Source organism: Cornus florida, unplaced genomic scaffold, assembly GCF_030987335.1.
Source record: "Cornus florida cultivar Cherokee Brave unplaced genomic scaffold, ASM3098733v1 CherokeeBrave_3.0.0_Hap2_Chr02, whole genome shotgun sequence".
NCBI lineage: Eukaryota > Viridiplantae > Streptophyta > Magnoliopsida > Cornales > Cornaceae > Cornus > Cornus florida.
In genome coordinates this window covers 19146140-19164188 of record NW_026775572.1, presented here as the reverse complement: position 1 = coordinate 19164188, position 18049 = coordinate 19146140, and the positions used below count along the sequence as shown (strand labels likewise).

Here is an 18049-nt window from a genome sequence, read left to right as displayed (position 1 = left end):
AAAAAAGTGACATGTGAGGAGACAAAAATTTAAGTAACCCGCTGCCAGAAAAATTGAAGGTGACTTCACAAAACAATGAAATGTGGGGCTCAATGAGTGTAGATTGCATAAAGAAAAATACATCAAACTGGTTGGTACCACTTTCATTATTGCTAAGCAAAAAGGATTGCAATATATCATGTAAGTCGTCATGCTCACATGTCTTTCTTTGTTCACACATAAAATTGTGGAATGGTTGTACAGAATTGTGTGAATAGAGGTGCACAGAATCGGCTCATCTCATAACAATCTTTTATCTGATGACACATTAGGTGATACTACTTTCTGGATCTAGGTTAAACTGATTAACTTGATTTTTAATGTAGACTATGTATTTCACTACACATATCCATCATTATCATCAGATAGCTATCTTTAGGGACAAAGCAACCGTAAGTAAGCAAATGGAAATGATATGTGGTCTTTGGGAATCAGAGTTTCTGACCTCTAATTTGGTTTTGGTGCCGCAGAGTATTCAAATCATCCAACTTGTGGAATCTTTTGTGGGGCATTTGTTAACAAAGAGCCGGCTGATTAGTTAGCCCGTACTTGTCAAACTTCCAAAATCCTTCGAAGAAATTTTCTTCATTCCGGCAAAAGAGAGAATAAAATGAAGAGAAAGAAAGAGAGGGAGATAACAAATCTTTGGTTTGTATTAGCTGCAAAGTTTGATAAAGACAAGTAAACACTCCAAATGCATACAAATTAGATAAATATCAGATAAGCACAAGAAACAATAGAGAAAAGTCGTTATGATGCAAATCCAACAAGAACAAGCATAGTATAAAAAGCAAGGATTAAAGTATTGATCAAACAGCATTTCTACAGCGTAGCATCAATGAAGGTGGCATTTCTAATATCAATTCTTCTTAGCCTTGTGGCTTTCGTACGATGTTATGCAGGGACAGGATTTGACCCTCTTGAGAAAATTTTGGAGGCTCAACGGTCAAGAAAATTCTCGGCCAATTATGTCACCGAGGCTGTGGAGACAGAATATTTGCCTGTTTATGTAGGCCCTCAAGGTGGTTTGAAAGAAGTTGACAAGATCACAACATTGTCGGGGCAGCCTAATGGAGTGAATCTTGATCAGTACTCTGGCTATGTCACTGTTGATCCTAAGGCCGGTAGAGCACTGTTCTATTACTTTGTCGAGTCCCAAAACTCTTCTAGTAAGCCACTTGTGCTGTGGCTAAATGGAGGTAAAGTCTTTTTTGATCCACAATCAACAGTTTTATTTCTTTCAACTTGTGAATTTAGTCTGCTTAGCAAAATTACACGTTCTGATCTAATTCTAGTAACAATCATGCACATTTCTCCTAAAGAGTCCACTTAAGTAGTACTATCTTCATGAACTGTACTATTGTATATCATCTTAGTCCAACAGAATGCAAAGTCAAATGCCTTGCAAAAATGAAACACTGCCCAAAAGTTGAAAGTACCCTGATTTCACCTTGCAAAAGTGCCCATGAAATTTAGAGGCTGCCCTGATCACATGCTTGAGTTCGTGTACATGGAATAGCATAACCTTGAACAAAGTCCCTAATGTTACCAACCACCCTGTATTTCCATGCTATATATAATCATGCACACATATATATGTGCATTTCACCATTGTTGAATGTTACTTCTCACCATACCATCATCAATTTGATCGGCAGGACCTGGCTGCTCCTCTTTCGGAAATGGAGCAATGATGGAACTTGGACCATTTCGAGTCAATAGTGATGGCAAAACTCTATCAGAAAACAAATATGCTTGGAACAATGGTCAGTAGTCCTTTAATTCTGATAAATAATCAATCACTTGGTTTCTTAACAAGAAAGCAACTCAATTAAGTAGCCCTCTTACAATATATAGTTATTTTCCTTGGCAATGCAGCTGCAAATATCCTATTCTTGGAATCTCCAGCAGGTGTTGGATTTTCTTATTCAAACACAACATCAGACTACGATTTAAGTGGAGATAAAAAAACTGCAGCAGATTCTTATACCTTTCTAGTTAACTGGTTGGAAAGATTTCCAGAATACAAAACCCGAGATTTCTTCATAACCGGAGAGAGCTATGCCGGGCATTATGTTCCTCAGCTTGCTCAACTAATCCTTCAAAACAACAAGATCACAAACCAGACCGTCATTAACTTAAAAGGAATAGCTGTAAGTCTCAACTGGCTAACAAAATATTATGTAAACTCTGTTATGTGTACATAAGTTTGTGTGTCAATCAATGTGGGAAGAAAACTAACATCCATGAATGTGTTGAATTGCTCAGATAGGCAATGCATATGTAGACTATGAAACAGAATACACAGGAATGTACGATTATTTCTGGACACACGCTCTCATTTCCGATGAAATTCATGAAGGGATTGTTTTAAATTGCAATTTTTCTTCGGAAACTGATTCAGATGCATGTATAAGCTATACTGATCAAGCCATGCAAGCTCGAGAAAATATATTCTTTTATGACATCTATGCACCCTTGTGTTCTTCATCTTCAAACTCTCCATCGGTATATATAGTTCTGCTGATCAATTCTTTGAAACCTTAATTTTCTCTAAGTATATAATTTATCTTTCATATTTCTCATGCAGTTTCCATTAATTGTTTGCTTGAATTAATCAGCTATCAGCATTTGATCCATGCTCAGATACTTATATCCACTCTTACCTGAACACTCCTGAGGTGCAAAGATCACTTCATGCAAATGTCACAGGTCTTCCGGGCACATGGGAATCCTGCAAGTACTAAATTTCCTTTCTTTCTTTTCCCTTTTCCTTCAAAGTTAGTTATAGTTTAATTTCTCAATCATTTACAAAAATTGTAAAAGCAACACTATCTACATCCATCAATTAATCCTATGGAATACTAGTTAGTCCTATGAGCCTCTCTATCTTCTTTTTTTTTTTTACTTATTCATATTTTTATTGCATGGCAATACAGCAACTATATAGGTGGTAGTTGGAACGACGCGCCATTTACAGTTTTACCCACCATTCAGGAGCTGATGGGCAGTGGTATTAGTGTTTGGATTTATAGGTAAGTGATATAATTAAGCTAAATGCTGTTATTTTAGTTAGAACTCATATTAAGTGACACAAAACCACTCTGCTTACAAAATTTTTTAAATATATTCTATCTCATCAAAATTAGCAACAAAATCGCTGTAAATACTTTTATATTAAAATTTAATTCACTTGCAGTGGAGACACGGATGCTAGAGTGCCAGTGACAACAAGTAGGTATGACATAAACAAGCTCAAAACATCAGTTGAGACTCCATGGTATCCCTGGTACACCCAAGGCGAGGTATATATAAAAAGGCCTCGGTATTCTTCATTCTCTTCTTTAATTTTGTTCAGTTTTCTATATAACTTAATCATGCTTATGTGCATTTTTGTGTCTCTTAAGGTTGGTGGGTACGCGGTTGGATACAAAAACCTAACATTTGTGACCATAAGAGGAGCTGGACACTTTGTTCCGAGTTACCAACCAGTTCGAGCACTGGCCTTCTTTTCATCCTTCTTGGATGGAAAGCTTCCACCATCTAATCAGAACTGAAGAATTAGCTGAGAATAAATAATTAAGACTTGAAAAGGAATAAGAATGAGACGATACCAGAGAAGTATGTCTGAAGATTTTTAATTTTCTTTGTGCATTTAATAGAATTTCTTGCTTAGGCTGAATGAATATTTCAAATTCTTGTAGGTGGCTGGATACCAAGTAGTTTATGATGGGTTAACTTTTGCAACAGTTGGAGGTGCTGGTCATGAAGTCCCACGATTTCAGCCTCGTGGAGAGTCTTGGTTCTGTTAAAGATGTTTGTAGAAGGAAAACAGTAGATTTTTATGTTTCTACCACCATTAAAATTGGAAAATGATACCAATTTGTTTGGTTACTGGCATCTTTCTTCTACTAATGCAATTGAAGATGAAGTGTATGCAGTGAAGTGAAACATACTAATCATTCTATCATGTAAAATTACTGATGTATAATAATCTGTTATCGGTTTGGAATTAATTTCTTTGTAAGATAGATAAATCATGGGAAATGTTTAACATGGAGTAATAACATATCATCCACAAGAATAAATTCATACATTTGCTTTAAATTTTTGGCAAGCTAAAGTATGCACCAGATTAGGCAACCACATCAGTGATATAAAAAAGTTCTTTATCTCCCTTCCTTGCCTCTTTGGAGCCTTGACAGAGGAATTTTCCTTGTAAGTAAATTCAATCGTAGGTCAAGTACGACGAAAGGTAAAATTATAAATTAGCAGAGAAAGAATCATATATATATATATATATCAGTACGACGAAAGGTAAAATTATAAATTAGTAGAGAAAAAAAACCTTTTGTGCAACTCCAATGGATCAAGTCCAACAAAGACTCTTGTCAGTATTTAAAAAGAATAGAATCTCTCTCCTAGGTGTTTATCTCAATCATCGATTGCCACGTCAGTCGGTAACAAAAACCGTTCGTCAAATTTATCATTTTCCAAATACAAACTAATCCCTATTCGAAAATTTTATTTATTGTCCTAGTTTAAAGTAGAAAAACATGCAACATGTCATTAGTCCCAGAACAGATGACTTTTCCATTTCCTGGGGCTCACATAATCCTATATCGGATTCCCTCTAAGGTGGAAAGAAGTGACATATGATGAGACAAAAATAATAATAATTTTGCTGCCAGAAAAATTGAAGTAGACTTCACAAAATAATGAAATGTACTACTCAATGCCTCTAGTAGAGTGCATATAAAAATCCATCAACCTGGTTAGATGATGTAACTGATCAAGCATTATCATCAAAGGGCTATTTTTAGTGACAAAGCAACATTAAGTAAGCAAAATGAAATGATATTTGGTCCTTTGGATGAGAGTTTATGACCACTAATTTGGTTTTGGTGATGTAGAATATTTAAATCTTCTTATCATCAAACTTATCAAATATTTTAGTGGGTATATGTCACAAAGAGCCGGCTGATTAGTTAGCCCATACTTGTCAAACTTCCAAAATCCTTTGACAACATTTTCTTCATTCCAGCAAAAGAGAGAAGAAAGTGAAGAGAGAGAGAGAAAGAGAGATGACAAATCTTATGTTTATATTAGCTGTAAAGTCTGATTAAGACAGGTAAACATTGCAAATGCATAGAAATATTAGATAAATATCATATAATCACCAGAAGCATAGAGAAGGTCGTTATGGTGCAAATCCAACACGAAAAAAGCATAGTATAAAAAGCAAGGATTAATGCATTGATCAAACAGCATTTGTATATCACAGCACCGATGAAGGTTATATTCCTATTATCGCTTCTTCTTAGCCTTGTGGCTTTTGTACAATGTTATGCAGGGACAGGTTTTGACCCTCTTGAAACAATTTTGGAGGCTCAACGGTCAAGAAATTTCTCATCCAATTATGTTGTCACCGAGGGTACAGAGACAGTATATTCGCCTGTTTATGTAGGCCCTCAAGATGGTTTGAAAGAAGTTGACAAGATCACAACATTGCCGGGGCAGCCTAATGGAGTGAATCTTGATCAGTACTCTGGCTATGTCACGGTTGATCCTAATGCCGGTAGAGCACTCTTCTACTACTTCGTCGAGTCCCAAAACTCTTCTACCAAGCCTCTCGTGCTGTGGCTAAATGGAGGTAAAGTCCTTTTTTTTTTTATCCACAATCATCGGTAGTATTCTTTCATCTGGTGATTTACACTTTCTGATCCAATTCTAGTAATAATATATCATGCACATTTCTCCTAAAGAGTCTACATAAATACTATTACCTTCAAGAACTGTACTTTCTTGTATATCATTTTAATCCAATAGAATGCAAAGTCAAATGCCTGTCCTGCTAACTCAAAGCATATGAACACGGCAGCCCCTAAATTTCATGGGCATTTTTGCAATGTGAAAACCATGCACATATATATATATATATATATACATACATACATACACACACATATATATCTGTATTTCACCTTTGTTGTGTTACTAATTCTCACCATACCATCATCATTTTGATGGGCAGGACCTGGCTGCTCCTCTTTCGGAAATGGAGCAATGATGGAACTTGGACCATTTAGAGTCAATAGTGATGGCAAAACTCTATCAGTAAACAAATATGCTTGGAACAATGGTCAGTGGTCCTTTTAATTCTGATAAATTATCCATCACTTAATTTATTTACAAGAAAAAAACTTTTTAAAGTAGGACTCTTACAATATGTAGTTATTTTTCTTGGAAATGCAGCTGCAAATATCCTATTCTTGGAATCTCCAGCCGGTGTTGGATTTTCTTACTCCAACACATCATCAGACTACGATTTAAGTGGAGATATACGAACTGCAGCAGATTCTTATACCTTTTTAGTCAACTGGTTGGAAAGGTTTCCGGAATACAAAACCCGAGATTTCTTCATAACCGGAGAGAGCTATGCAGGGCATTACGTGCCTCAGCTTGCTCAACTAATCCTTCAAAATAACAAGATTACAAACCAGACTGTCATTAACTTAAAAGGAATTGCTGTAAGTCTTAATTGGCTAACAAAATACTTATTACTGTATAAACTCTGTTATACATGTATGTGTTTGGAAGAAAACTAACATCCATGAATGTGTTGTGAATTTCAGATCGGCAATGCATATATAGACCACGAAACACAAAACACAGGAATGTATGATTATTTCTGGACACACGCCCTCATTTCCGATGAAATTCATGAAGGGATTGTTCTAAATTGCAATTTTTCCAATGATGCAAATATCTCAGATGCATGCATAGACTATCTTCGTCAAGCTTATCAAGCACTAGGGAACATCTTCTTATATGACATCTATGCACCCTTATGTTCTTCGTCTTCAAAGGCTCCATCGGTATATATAGTTCTATTGATCAATTATTTGAAAACTTTTCTCTAAATATATAACTCTTCTTTCATATTTCTAAGTTTCCATTAATTCTTTGCTTAAATTAATCAGATATCAGCATTTGATCCATGCTCAGATACTTATATCTACTCTTACCTGAACACTCCTGAGGTGCAAAGATCACTTCATGCAAATGTCACAGGTCTTCCAGGCCCATGGGATTCTTGCAAGTACTAAATTTGACTTTCTTTCTCAATCATTAAAAAAAAAAAAAACAAAAAAAACAATCTTTTATTTTTACTTAATTCATATTTTTATTGTATCTCAATACAGCCGAAGTATAGGTCTTAGTTGGAACGACAAGCCATTAACAGTTTTACCCACCATTCAGGAGCTGATGGGCAGTGGTATTAGTGTTTGGATCTATAGGTAAGTGGTATAATTAATCTAAATGTTGTTCTTTAGTTAGAATTAATATAAGTGACACTAAACCACTCTGCTTATACGATTTCAAAAGCTCTTCAAATCTATTCCATTTCATCAAATTCAGCAACAAAATCGCCATAAATTCTTTTATGTTAAAACTTGGATTCACTTGCAGCGGAGACACAGATGGTAGAGTGCCGGTGACAACAAGTAGGTATGGCATAAACAAGCTCGAAACATCAGTTGAAACTCCATGGTACCCCTGGTCCAACCAAGGCGAGGTATATCTAAAAAGGCCTCTACATTCTTCGTTTTCTTCTTCAATTTTGTTCGGTTTTCTATAACAAATCATTGCTTATGTTCATTTTTGTGTCTCCTAAAGGTTGGTGGGTACGCGGTTGGATACAAAAACCTAACATTCGTGACCATAAGAGGAGCTGGACACTTTGTTCCGAGTTACCAACCAGCTCGAGCACTGGCATTCTTTTCATCCTTCTTAGATGGAAAGCTTCCACCATCTGATCAGAACTGGATTATTAGCTGAGATTAAATTACTTTGATTGGTTTGGAGTGGTCTCTGATTACAAATAATGTCTTAATTGATTGATTGGTAACTGTAAGACATACATATATGTTTAAACCTCAATGAGCATTGTTGATCCTATCGGATACAATTATTCAAGAACATGTTTTCACAAAACAGTTTCACTATTCACAGTAAGCAGCAACAAAGTATACAAACTATGCAATTGATTAATCTGGAAAGTCTAAAGCATTATAAGCTCAATAAAACAGATAATTTGGACAGACCATGTCATAATCTATAATAAGGATCCTATTTTAGGTATGGAATTTAAAATCTATACTTGTCTTTTATTAAACATTTTTCTTGTGGAAGTTCAAAAATTTTTATTTAAAATATTTTTTTTGAATTGTCGTATATAATCAAACAGATACTTCATACTCATTCGAATTGTGTCACGTCGAGCATGAATATTTTTACCAATTTACAATAAATCAATGTGATATAGGATGTTATGTAGTTTCTTAGAAGAAGAATTTGTTGAATTTTAGATGCACAAACTCTATATTGGCCCACCTTAATATTGAAAAAAATGGTTTGGGTTTTATGGTTGGTCCTATGGTGAATTTATTCCAGTGAATTGACTCCCACTCTACTTTAGATGACCAAAATGGACAAATGGGTTGCTCAACAAATAAAAACTTTGGACCGTTTGATTTGGCTTCTCATTTGACCAATATTCAAGAACATGTACAAACAAAACATTTCAATTTTTTTAATTTTATTTTTGGGGTTGAGAAAGAAACAGGAATTCAATCACATGTTACATTGGATAGGATTTTTATTTATTTTCTTTCTGTATTTTTGGTCAAATTGAACGGGTTTAAGCATTATCGATATAAAGATATTTTAATAGGAAATTCGTTTTCAAAGCGTCATCCATGTACATTAGTCAATTAAATATACAATAGTATTTGCTAATATGCATGCAAGTCAGATGGAACAAAATGATAACTACTAAGATCAACATAAGAAACATCATCATAGAATACTAGTTCGATTGCAAACATCAGCATAAACTAATCCGGCAGGTCCAATCAAGCTAATTTATATACTTCAATAAATTCTTTTTCATGTATATAAAATTATATATATATAGTAACAGCCAAATATATTTGTGTTAACTTTTCAATTTTGTGTACATGTGTTTGTATTTCATGTTTCATTGTTTTGAACAAATCGACTGTGTTTTTTTTACACGAATTCATGTTATTACACTTTTAACGTTATACGAAACAACGACTCCTAAAACTTTGTTGTCTTGACACACGAATTATTCAAACATGTTCAATTTCGAAGAAACAAAAACAAAACTAGTTTTAAATATGAAAACACATACTGGTTATAGAGAGGTGTGTGTATGATGATACCTTCGATGCTGAGGTATGGACAACTCTGAAAGCTTAGTTGGGGCCGGCATTAACGACCTTAACTTGCGTCCACACGTGTGAGAGAGGCTGTTGTGAAAAATTAAACAAAGAGTCAGAACAATTACATTTAGATTGTACTTGTGCTGGATTAAATGGACGAAGAGAGAATGCAAAATTTTCAAGGTTGCATTAATGTCAAGCGTAGAAATTCAGTCACGGAGTTTGATATTTTCTACTTTCCAGGGTTTTGTTGGTCGTAATGAAATCAAAACTAACCATCCATAGTTATAAATGTGGGTTAATGCTATGTATATATATATATATATATACACACACACAAAAATATCTTTTGCACACAGGTCAAACTTATCTAGGTATAGTCACCATTGGTATTTATTTTTGGTAACTTCCTTTTTCTTCGTACTTATGCTTGTTGTAGAAAAAAGCTTCTTTTTTTACTAACCCAGGGACAAAAGATCATATCTGTACATTTTATATTATATATATAAATATATATATATATATATATGAGAGAATAGATTGGAGTGAGCTGCATTTCATTCTTATACAAGGTGCTTTCTATTACTTGTGTCAAGGTGGAGCTACTTTCCAACATACTACATCCATTTTTTAACACATTACATATATCTAACTCTAAAAAGTAGATATAAAAATATTAAAAATAGATATACTAGTATTAAAAATTACTACGAAACTACTGTTGCATCAAATTTTAACAGCAGAGGATGGCGTAATAGTAGTGGTTTGGTCACCCTGATTGAGTAGAAACCTAAAAGTCAAAAAATTTGTCCCAAGTGGGGAATTTGTGTTGGCAAAAGCTTAACCTGCCTGCCCAAAAGAGAAAAAAACACAATAATAGCTAGTATTCAAGGAAATAACCAAGATTAAAACCATTGGCTGAAGAAGCTTTGATTGCTCTAGCAGACTCTTTTTTTTTTTTTTTTTAGTAACTAATGTTTTGCTTCACCTAGACTACTACTTCACAGCACACGGGATTTATTTTTTTATTTATCAAAACATTGATTATAAGACTTCTAATTGTTCTCAACATAAAGCTTTTGGTTTTAACTTCTATACTTGTGACTAATTTCACTTTTGAAGACTATAACTTCAAACCAATATTTCAGACTATCAGCTGAGTTGTGGGGAATAATTGTTCTTTTTTTTTTTTTTTTTTTTTTTTCCCTCTTTTGCTAATTTGAAATTTTAATGTGAATTTCATGTTTCAATGTATTGGTAAATTCAAATATGCTCAATCTTTAGCTTTTGAACTCTTTTTCCCCAATTCACAATTTTTTTCTAAATGTATGAATTAAATTTTTACAAATCATTACTGTAAAAAAAAAAAACATTAAAATGGGATTGGGATGAACAGGAGGATTCCTAAGCCACCATCCCTTTCATCAAGGCTAACTAGTTTCTATTTTACCATGAGATAAGTCTTCATAGAAAAAAGTAAAAATAAAAATTGTGTACCATTAGACATATTAAATACTATAATTTACACATACTTAAAAATGAAAAAAAATATCATACCATCTCGACATCTCCTCCTTATATAACTTTTTAAAATAATTATTTGGACAATACTTGGGTCCTCTCATAGGAGGATGAAGTTCATCATTCAGCCACATGTGGCCCAATACACTTTAGACACATGTCCAAGTTTTTAAATTTTCTAATAATGGTCGTATCCAATTTCTTATAGGTTAAACCGAAATCCAATTTTTTTTTTTTTCTTTCCAAATTTAAATTTTTTTAGAATCCCTCTTTTAGGGTCTCTCTTCCCTCTCTCTCCCTCCCTCCCTGCAAATCTCCATATCCAACCTCCATTTGAATACAAACCAACCAACCTCATAAGTGACACAAAACTGTATCAATCATAATTTGCAATATCCACAAATTCTAATCGTTCTTTCCATATTTTCCACCCATGAGAGAGGCTTTTTTTTTTATTTATCAAAGATTGAAAACATAGATCTAGAGTTAACAAAAAATAGACCTACCAGAAAAGCTCTATTCATACTGTTAACATCAAATTTTCATATAATATTTTAATATCATATTCGTTCCAGTAATATGTTAATCTATATGAATATGAGATTTTCTCACATATATGAATATGTGTTTATTTTAGGTACATTTTTTAAATGAATTTAGTAATTTTCCAATTCTATATGGAGGTTGGGTATAGAAACAATGGTGATTGTTTTGGAAAGAATATATATATATATATATATATATATATATATATTGAGTTTAATTTAACCTGAAGAAAATGAGTAATGACTATTTTTAAAAAATTTAAAATTTTGGACATGTGTTCAAATTGTATAGAACCATATGAGCTGAGCTGGGAGGATGAATTTCATCCTCTTAAGAGAGGACTCGTGTCCCAATTATTTTATCTGAGAATTATATATTATAGGCTTCAGCATTCACTAATACAATTATTGTCTAGTTTTAGAAACTTGGCCTAAAATCTTGTACAGCACTTTACTTTTGTATACTTAAATCAATTTTTTTTTTTTTTTTGCTAAATTTTATATTTGTGTATGGATTATATAAATTTGACCAAATATTTCGGCGTAATACAAAATTGTATTAAATTTGAAACGTGTGGCAATGAGCTCATGTAGGCAACCAAATCTGCAAATTTTAAGTCATTTAACCCTACCGACCAATGGGCTTCCAATTTCTGACCGCATTAACTCAATTTATTAATCATTTCATTATTCCTCTTTTTAAAATTCAAATAAACCCCACAATCTAACAACAATAGTATACTTTAATCAACGGTAAAATAAATTTCAAGTGGTTGGTTTGGGGCGCACCTCAACTTTTCCTTTATTAGACACATCTGTACCCATCTCCAATGCTTTCTGACGAGGGTAATTCTGACATTGAACACCATCCCTGAAGTGTCCCAATCGATCGTAGAAGGCGGCTATAAGTCCACCCCACTCTGGTCAATCATTTCTCCTTCTGTCCTTCCTCGCCTTTTCCGCCTCTACTTTCTCTCTCTACTTTCTCTCTCTATAAATCTACCCAAACCCCACTATTCCCCAACTGAAATTTGCAGCGAGTTTTCCAGTTACACTCTCAAATGGAGGTGGAAGTGATGGTACCGTCTCCGGCCGGCGACTTCAACTTCGACAGCGCGTGCACTACGCCGTACATGAGTGCTCCCTCAAGCCCTCAGCGTTTCGGCAACTTCTTCTACAGCGCCCCCACCAGCCCCACCAGCTCCTCCACTTTTTATCGTGATTTCAACAACTTATACGGCGGCGACAACGTCACCGGCGGTGATTGTTTGTCGACAATCCCCTTCAATTGGGAAGAAAAGCCCGGAATTCCCAAAACAAAAGACGCAATCAACACAAATGAAGACGTGGATTTCGAATTCGATTTCAGTGGACAGTTGGAGAGAACTTCTCTCTCCGCCGACGAGCTCTTCGACGGCGGCAAGATCAGACCTCTAAAACCACCGCCACGGTTACACGGACTCGGCGATTCCCCGAGGTCGCCTCGATCTCCTCGATCGCCGACCGGTGCGAGATTGTTTAGAGAAGCATTGTCGCCGAGGCATAAGAAGAAAGCCGATTTTGATCCGTTCGCGGCGGCGATCGAGCAAACTCGTAAAAACGAAGATCAGCCACCGGAACAACAACAACAACGTGGAAGAGAGAGGACTTTGAATTCATCAACTTCAATTTCAAGACACAAAGGAACCAGATCTCTGTCTCCTTTTAGGGTGTCGGATATCTTGTTCGATCAGCAACAGGCTCCAAATTCGAACAATTCTTCTGCAACTACTCACACCAAAACCTCATCCTCATCGTCATCTTCGTCGTCTTCAACTTCAACTTCGTCGTGGAGAGATTATCGGAAATGGAGGCTGAAGGACTTTTTGCTGTTCCGAAGCGCGTCGGAGGGTCGAGCGACGAGCAAAGATCCACTGAAGAAGTACGCATTGTTGAAGAAGGGCGGTGTCGAAGACGACGTCAAGAATTCGAGCTTCCGGTCGACGGATAGTGTGGGCTCTGTGTCGAGCAGGAGGAGAGGACCGGTTTCGGCTCACGAGTTCCATTACAAGGTGAACCGGGCGGTGTCGGAGGAGATGAGGAAGAAGACCTTCTTGCCTTACAAGCAAGGACTGTTGGGTTGCTTGGGGTTCAATCCCACCGTTCATGAGATCTCCAAGGGACTTGGTTCTGTTACACGTGGATGATTCAGATTCCTCGATCTGAATTTTTTGTGGGACCCTCCCAGTTCACTTGTTTTTTAATCAACCGTTCGATATAGCGGGCCAATGCCTAGCAACGTGAGCAATTGCCATGTGGTGGTGCTAATCATTACCATTGATTGATGCACCGAATTTTTTGAAGATTTTAATTCCCAATGTATATTGTGCTTGTTTCAGTTCATTTGAAAGAAATTTCATCACCAAAAATTTCACAAAATCATAAATATTTTAGGGGAATTTAGTGTTTGTTTAGGGGTTGATATGAAATAAAAGAGACTAATAATGGACTGTGTTAGTATATCTAACTTTTCATTTTTTTGGGGCTTTGTAATTAGTTTTACGCTGTTTATATTTTTTTCAAATTATGTATTGCTGTATATAGTTCAAACAAAAAATTGTGTTTTAAAAAATTTAGAATCAACCCACTGACTTGTCGTTTTGAATTTTTAAATAATTTACAAACTCTAAATATATGAAATCAACTCATATCGAGTTACCCATAAGCTAAAACTTTAGGGAGAGTATCCCATAAGCTAAAAGATTTTATTTTTATTTAAAAAACAACTATTCAGAACTATCATATATATATATATATATATATATATATATATGTTGAAGAACATGACTATAAAGAGGGGGACTATGATTATGCAGGGTTGAGCATTGATTAGGCAATAGTGTTGTTGTAGGTAAAAGAAGGAGCGAACAACCCTGCATGCAAGCAAAACTAGCTTTATCAAAAGGCTTGGTTGTGTCTATTACGGTGGACACCTACATGAATTCCTGTAATTGTGGTTGCTTTTTCTTTTTCCTCTCTTTTTCTTTGTTTGATCATGTTAGAGAGAATAAAGCACACCTGGAAATGACCATTAGTCTATGCAATCAAGTAATAAAAAAAAAAGGGTCACTGCTTTCAACCCGCATTACGTCAACACTCTTCTTGAATTGTTCGAGAACTGGTATTTTTTGTTATTCATTATCTAAAAATGAGTTGAGCCTTGCAGGGATTTCACGCTTATAAAATATAAAATAAAAATCAAATAATTATGTGTATAAACCTGGCATCTATCATTATCAATTTATCATCAGCATATATGTATAATGTTTTTTCACAAAAATAAATTAACTTCTCTCATTTATGATGACGATATTATTGTGATGATTTAGTCTCCCCGTTCATATTGCATGGTAGTTGGTGACAATGATATAGTATTTTTCTTTTCTTTTCTTTTTGGGAAAAATAATTCTTTTGGGTCAGATAATGATGATAGTATTGACCGTAGTGATTTTGTTGAGAAGATCGATCCAATAAGGTCTTTTATGTACATGCGAAATATATCTGCGTTTTGGATCTTTTTAATGAACTCCATTTAGAAGAGGTGTTAATTTTAATTCCAAATATTCAAAAGTGTTACCATTTCAAACCAAGGGCGTTGCAAAATTCATTTGTGTTTTACATGTCTTTTGTTTTTAAATAAACGTATTCTCTATTCTTTTGTTGGACTCAGGCTCATTAGTTTGTAATTTAAAGTTTTATTAAGTTTGGATTTCTTACAAGTTCAATTTAATTTTGTTGGTTTGAAGTTTATAAAAAACATATATGAAAAAAAATATAATTCAGGTAGCTTATCCTATTTATTTTAAGTTAAAGTAAGAATGATGATAACCATAATAAAAAAAAAAGATAAAATCTATTAGGCATTAATTCATTTCTAATTTATATAGTAAGGGTTGTTCTCAAATAATTATGTTATGTTATTTATTTATTTAATTTTTTGTTGGCACGGAACTCGTCTTGGGAGGACTTTGGAGGACTCATCCCAGGCTACAAATTGAGAATACTGTCGACAATTTCACACCTTACCAACATCAACACAATACTACTATGCTTACTTTTGGTAAAAGCATTCATACTTTCTATGTTGACATCAAGTTATTTGACATCAAGTTATTTGCTCAAGAATCGAACATGGAGCATCCTTTAGTAAGTTTGCCCTAAATTTGTTTGTGAAAGAATGTATTTCAAAAGAAAGTGAACTTAAAAGTGTGAGTTTTTTTAACTTATACAAAGAAAGCACTTTTGAATAAGGAAACAATTTTGAAAAGAAGAAAGTCAAAACGCAATGATAAAAAGGTAGAACGGCAAAGAAAAAGCAGAAGAGAGACAATTTTACTACATACTGGAAGTAGTAGTTTGGGACATCAGACATTGGGATTGGTGGTGATAAAGGGCTACCCCCATCCCAACATCCAGTCAGAATCCTCAACCCTTTTTACTGTAATTATATATATATTATTTTCTTTTTTAAACATTGAGAATGCAACACGATCAACATAATTAAATGCAATATTTATAGGATTTTGTTGTAAAAATTCTAACAGCCCGATGGCATTTATCTATAAAATAATAGAGATTATGTTACATTATATGGTATCGAGTGCTGACTTTCGAGAAATAATAAAATCAATGGTTAGAATCGTATAATAGAAAAATCATCATAATTTAATGACTCGACGTCCTATGACTGTCGATTAGAATCAAGTTGGTTTAGCCCATGTAATGATTGAAATGTGCTTTCTCATTATTAACGAAGTTGATTGAGCAAATGTCGATTAGAAAGATTATGTTAATCTTCTCTAAGTGATCTTCCCTATCTTCCACAAATAAATAAACAATTTGCGCTCTTTTCAATGAAGTCTAAGGAAACAGTTTAGTAAGAACGACGGTCCAAATTAGGGTTATTAATTAGTAAAGTTTTCAACTTTCCAAATAGGTATGCCTAAAATCCTCATTCCCTAATCTACAAGAAAAAACAAAAATCAATATTTATAAAGCGTACCCATTCAGTAGAATCAATACTCATAAAAAACATCAACATAATATCAAATATTTTTATTCAACAATGCGCACACAATACACATGAATATCAAACGAATGAGTGGAGGGATTTAAATGTATAATCTTGGACCATCTCGAATTTTTAAATTTTATATTTGGTAAATTGACATATAAAATTTTGATATATTTAGATATGTCAAATTTATTAATATTTTATCTTTTAATTAAACAATAAATAAAAATAAAATAATAATTTATAATGATATGAAATTAAAATCTTGAAATATATATATAGTTGAATAAATATGGAAGGTGAAGTATGCAATTTGCTGAGATAGTGTTTGACCCCAGGACATAAGGTGTCCAGGAAAGGTAGAGCATGAAGTATCACCGTCCATTCACGTGGCGAACACATGTTGTGTAGGTTTAATAATCCATTATTATTCTCTCACCGCCGATATCTCTGACCTTTCCAAGTCAATAAGGTCCCACCCCAAGTCATCATGTGTCAGATACCGAGTGCTGTCAAAGTCCTTGGTACCAGACCACAATTTAATGCCATGGTTGACAAACTCCACTTAAATTCTTCATTGGACGGGACAGTCACAATTGCACCAAACATTTCTCATCTTCAATGCGGATTATTTGTACGTGTCTTTTGAAATGGAGGTTGCTATTAGCAGCTTGCATTACATAGAATGCGCGTTGAAATTGGGATATTTGTATGTTTACAACGAGAGTAATGACATTCTGTACGATGTATATGGCTAATAAATTGTCCGAATTTCATATGATAATGGATCTCGTTTCTCCCTCTCTGAGTATATCTATATGTATCGCTTTATTTTTTTTGTTTGTCAATTTCTACGTATCTCTCTCTCTAATCTTCCCACAAAATTAATTTAATGCTCAAAACAACATAAAATCAAATGGATTTGATGTTTTACCGAAGATAAATAATAAGATCAGAAAAGATTGCAAGGGAGAGAGAAAATACATAATTTAATGATATGATTGAAGGTCTGTATAATTTTAGATTTTGAGGGTTTTAGTTGAAACCTATTAAGAAGTTCAGATTGTACCAGAAAATTGTAGTTAGTAGAAAGAAAGACACAATACAAGGGCAATTGAGGAAAGAGAATGAAACAGAGGGAATTCATGTTTCATGTTTTAGTTTCTTTAGCTTAACGGATTCCGATAGATATTCGGTCATTTGTGTCGAATATCATTATTCTTAGAACAAATTTATATTCCCAAATGTAACATAAATATCATACTAGTTCACAACTTTAAACTCACGCGTTCAAACTCTACTAATAATGTCAAACAGAGTCCTCTAATAATAAGGCAAGCTTGGCCCAGTTGTCTCTCACCAGCTCCGTCCTGTCCAACTTTTTATATGTATAGATACACACAAGCATCTGAAGTTTTTTCCCTATATCAAAAAATGTTTATTATTATTATTATTATTATTATTATTATTATTAAAATCTCTCTCTCTCTCTCTTCAGTGCATGTTGAGCAAGACTAGCAAATTATCAACACCTTCAAGTGCAAGACCATTACTCAGACAAAAGAATTACACAAACCCCATAAGAGAAGGCTTAAAGAAGTCCAGTTAGTCAAGAGCAGACATGACAACTTATGGTTCAA

At 34.2% G+C, this 18049-nt stretch overlaps 2 protein-coding genes across 2 annotated transcripts; both read left to right on the top strand.

Annotated features, from left to right (window-relative positions):
• The first annotated feature begins 650 nt into the window (after positions 1-650).
• Positions 651-8022, top strand: LOC132295763 (uncharacterized). Its single transcript, XM_059794053.1, has 17 exons — positions 651-1238; positions 1698-1805; positions 1918-2192; positions 2308-2547; positions 2661-2779; positions 2979-3074; positions 3239-3344; positions 3447-3593; positions 3744-3841; positions 5286-5692; positions 6074-6181; positions 6295-6569; positions 6675-6917; positions 7023-7141; positions 7245-7340; positions 7513-7618; positions 7720-8022. Exons 1-17 carry the CDS (start codon positions 878-880, stop codon positions 7879-7881), a joined length of 3066 nt encoding a protein of 1021 aa, XP_059650036.1. The 5' UTR covers positions 651-877; the 3' UTR covers positions 7882-8022.
• Positions 8023-12288: 4266 nt separating this feature from the next.
• LOC132294054 (uncharacterized) lies at positions 12289-13872 on the top strand. Its single transcript, XM_059791774.1, has one exon. It carries the CDS (start codon positions 12418-12420, stop codon positions 13540-13542), a length of 1125 nt encoding a protein of 374 aa, XP_059647757.1. The 5' UTR covers positions 12289-12417; the 3' UTR covers positions 13543-13872.
• Positions 13873-18049: the final 4177 nt, after the last annotated feature.

Excerpts from the sequence above, each read along its gene's own strand:
- LOC132294054 (XM_059791774.1), top strand. The coding sequence starts at position 12,418 with ATGGAGGTGGAAGTGATGGTACCGTCTCCGGCCGGCGACTTCAACTTC.
- LOC132295763 (XM_059794053.1), top strand. The coding sequence starts at position 878 with ATGAAGGTGGCATTTCTAATATCAATTCTTCTTAGCCTTGTGGCTTTC. Across the intron at positions 1,806-1,917 it reads CAAATATGCTTGGAACAATG|CTGCAAATATCCTATTCTTG; the intron begins GTCAGTAGTCCT and ends TTGGCAATGCAG. Across the intron at positions 7,341-7,512 it reads ATTAGTGTTTGGATCTATAG|CGGAGACACAGATGGTAGAG; the intron begins GTAAGTGGTATA and ends ATTCACTTGCAG.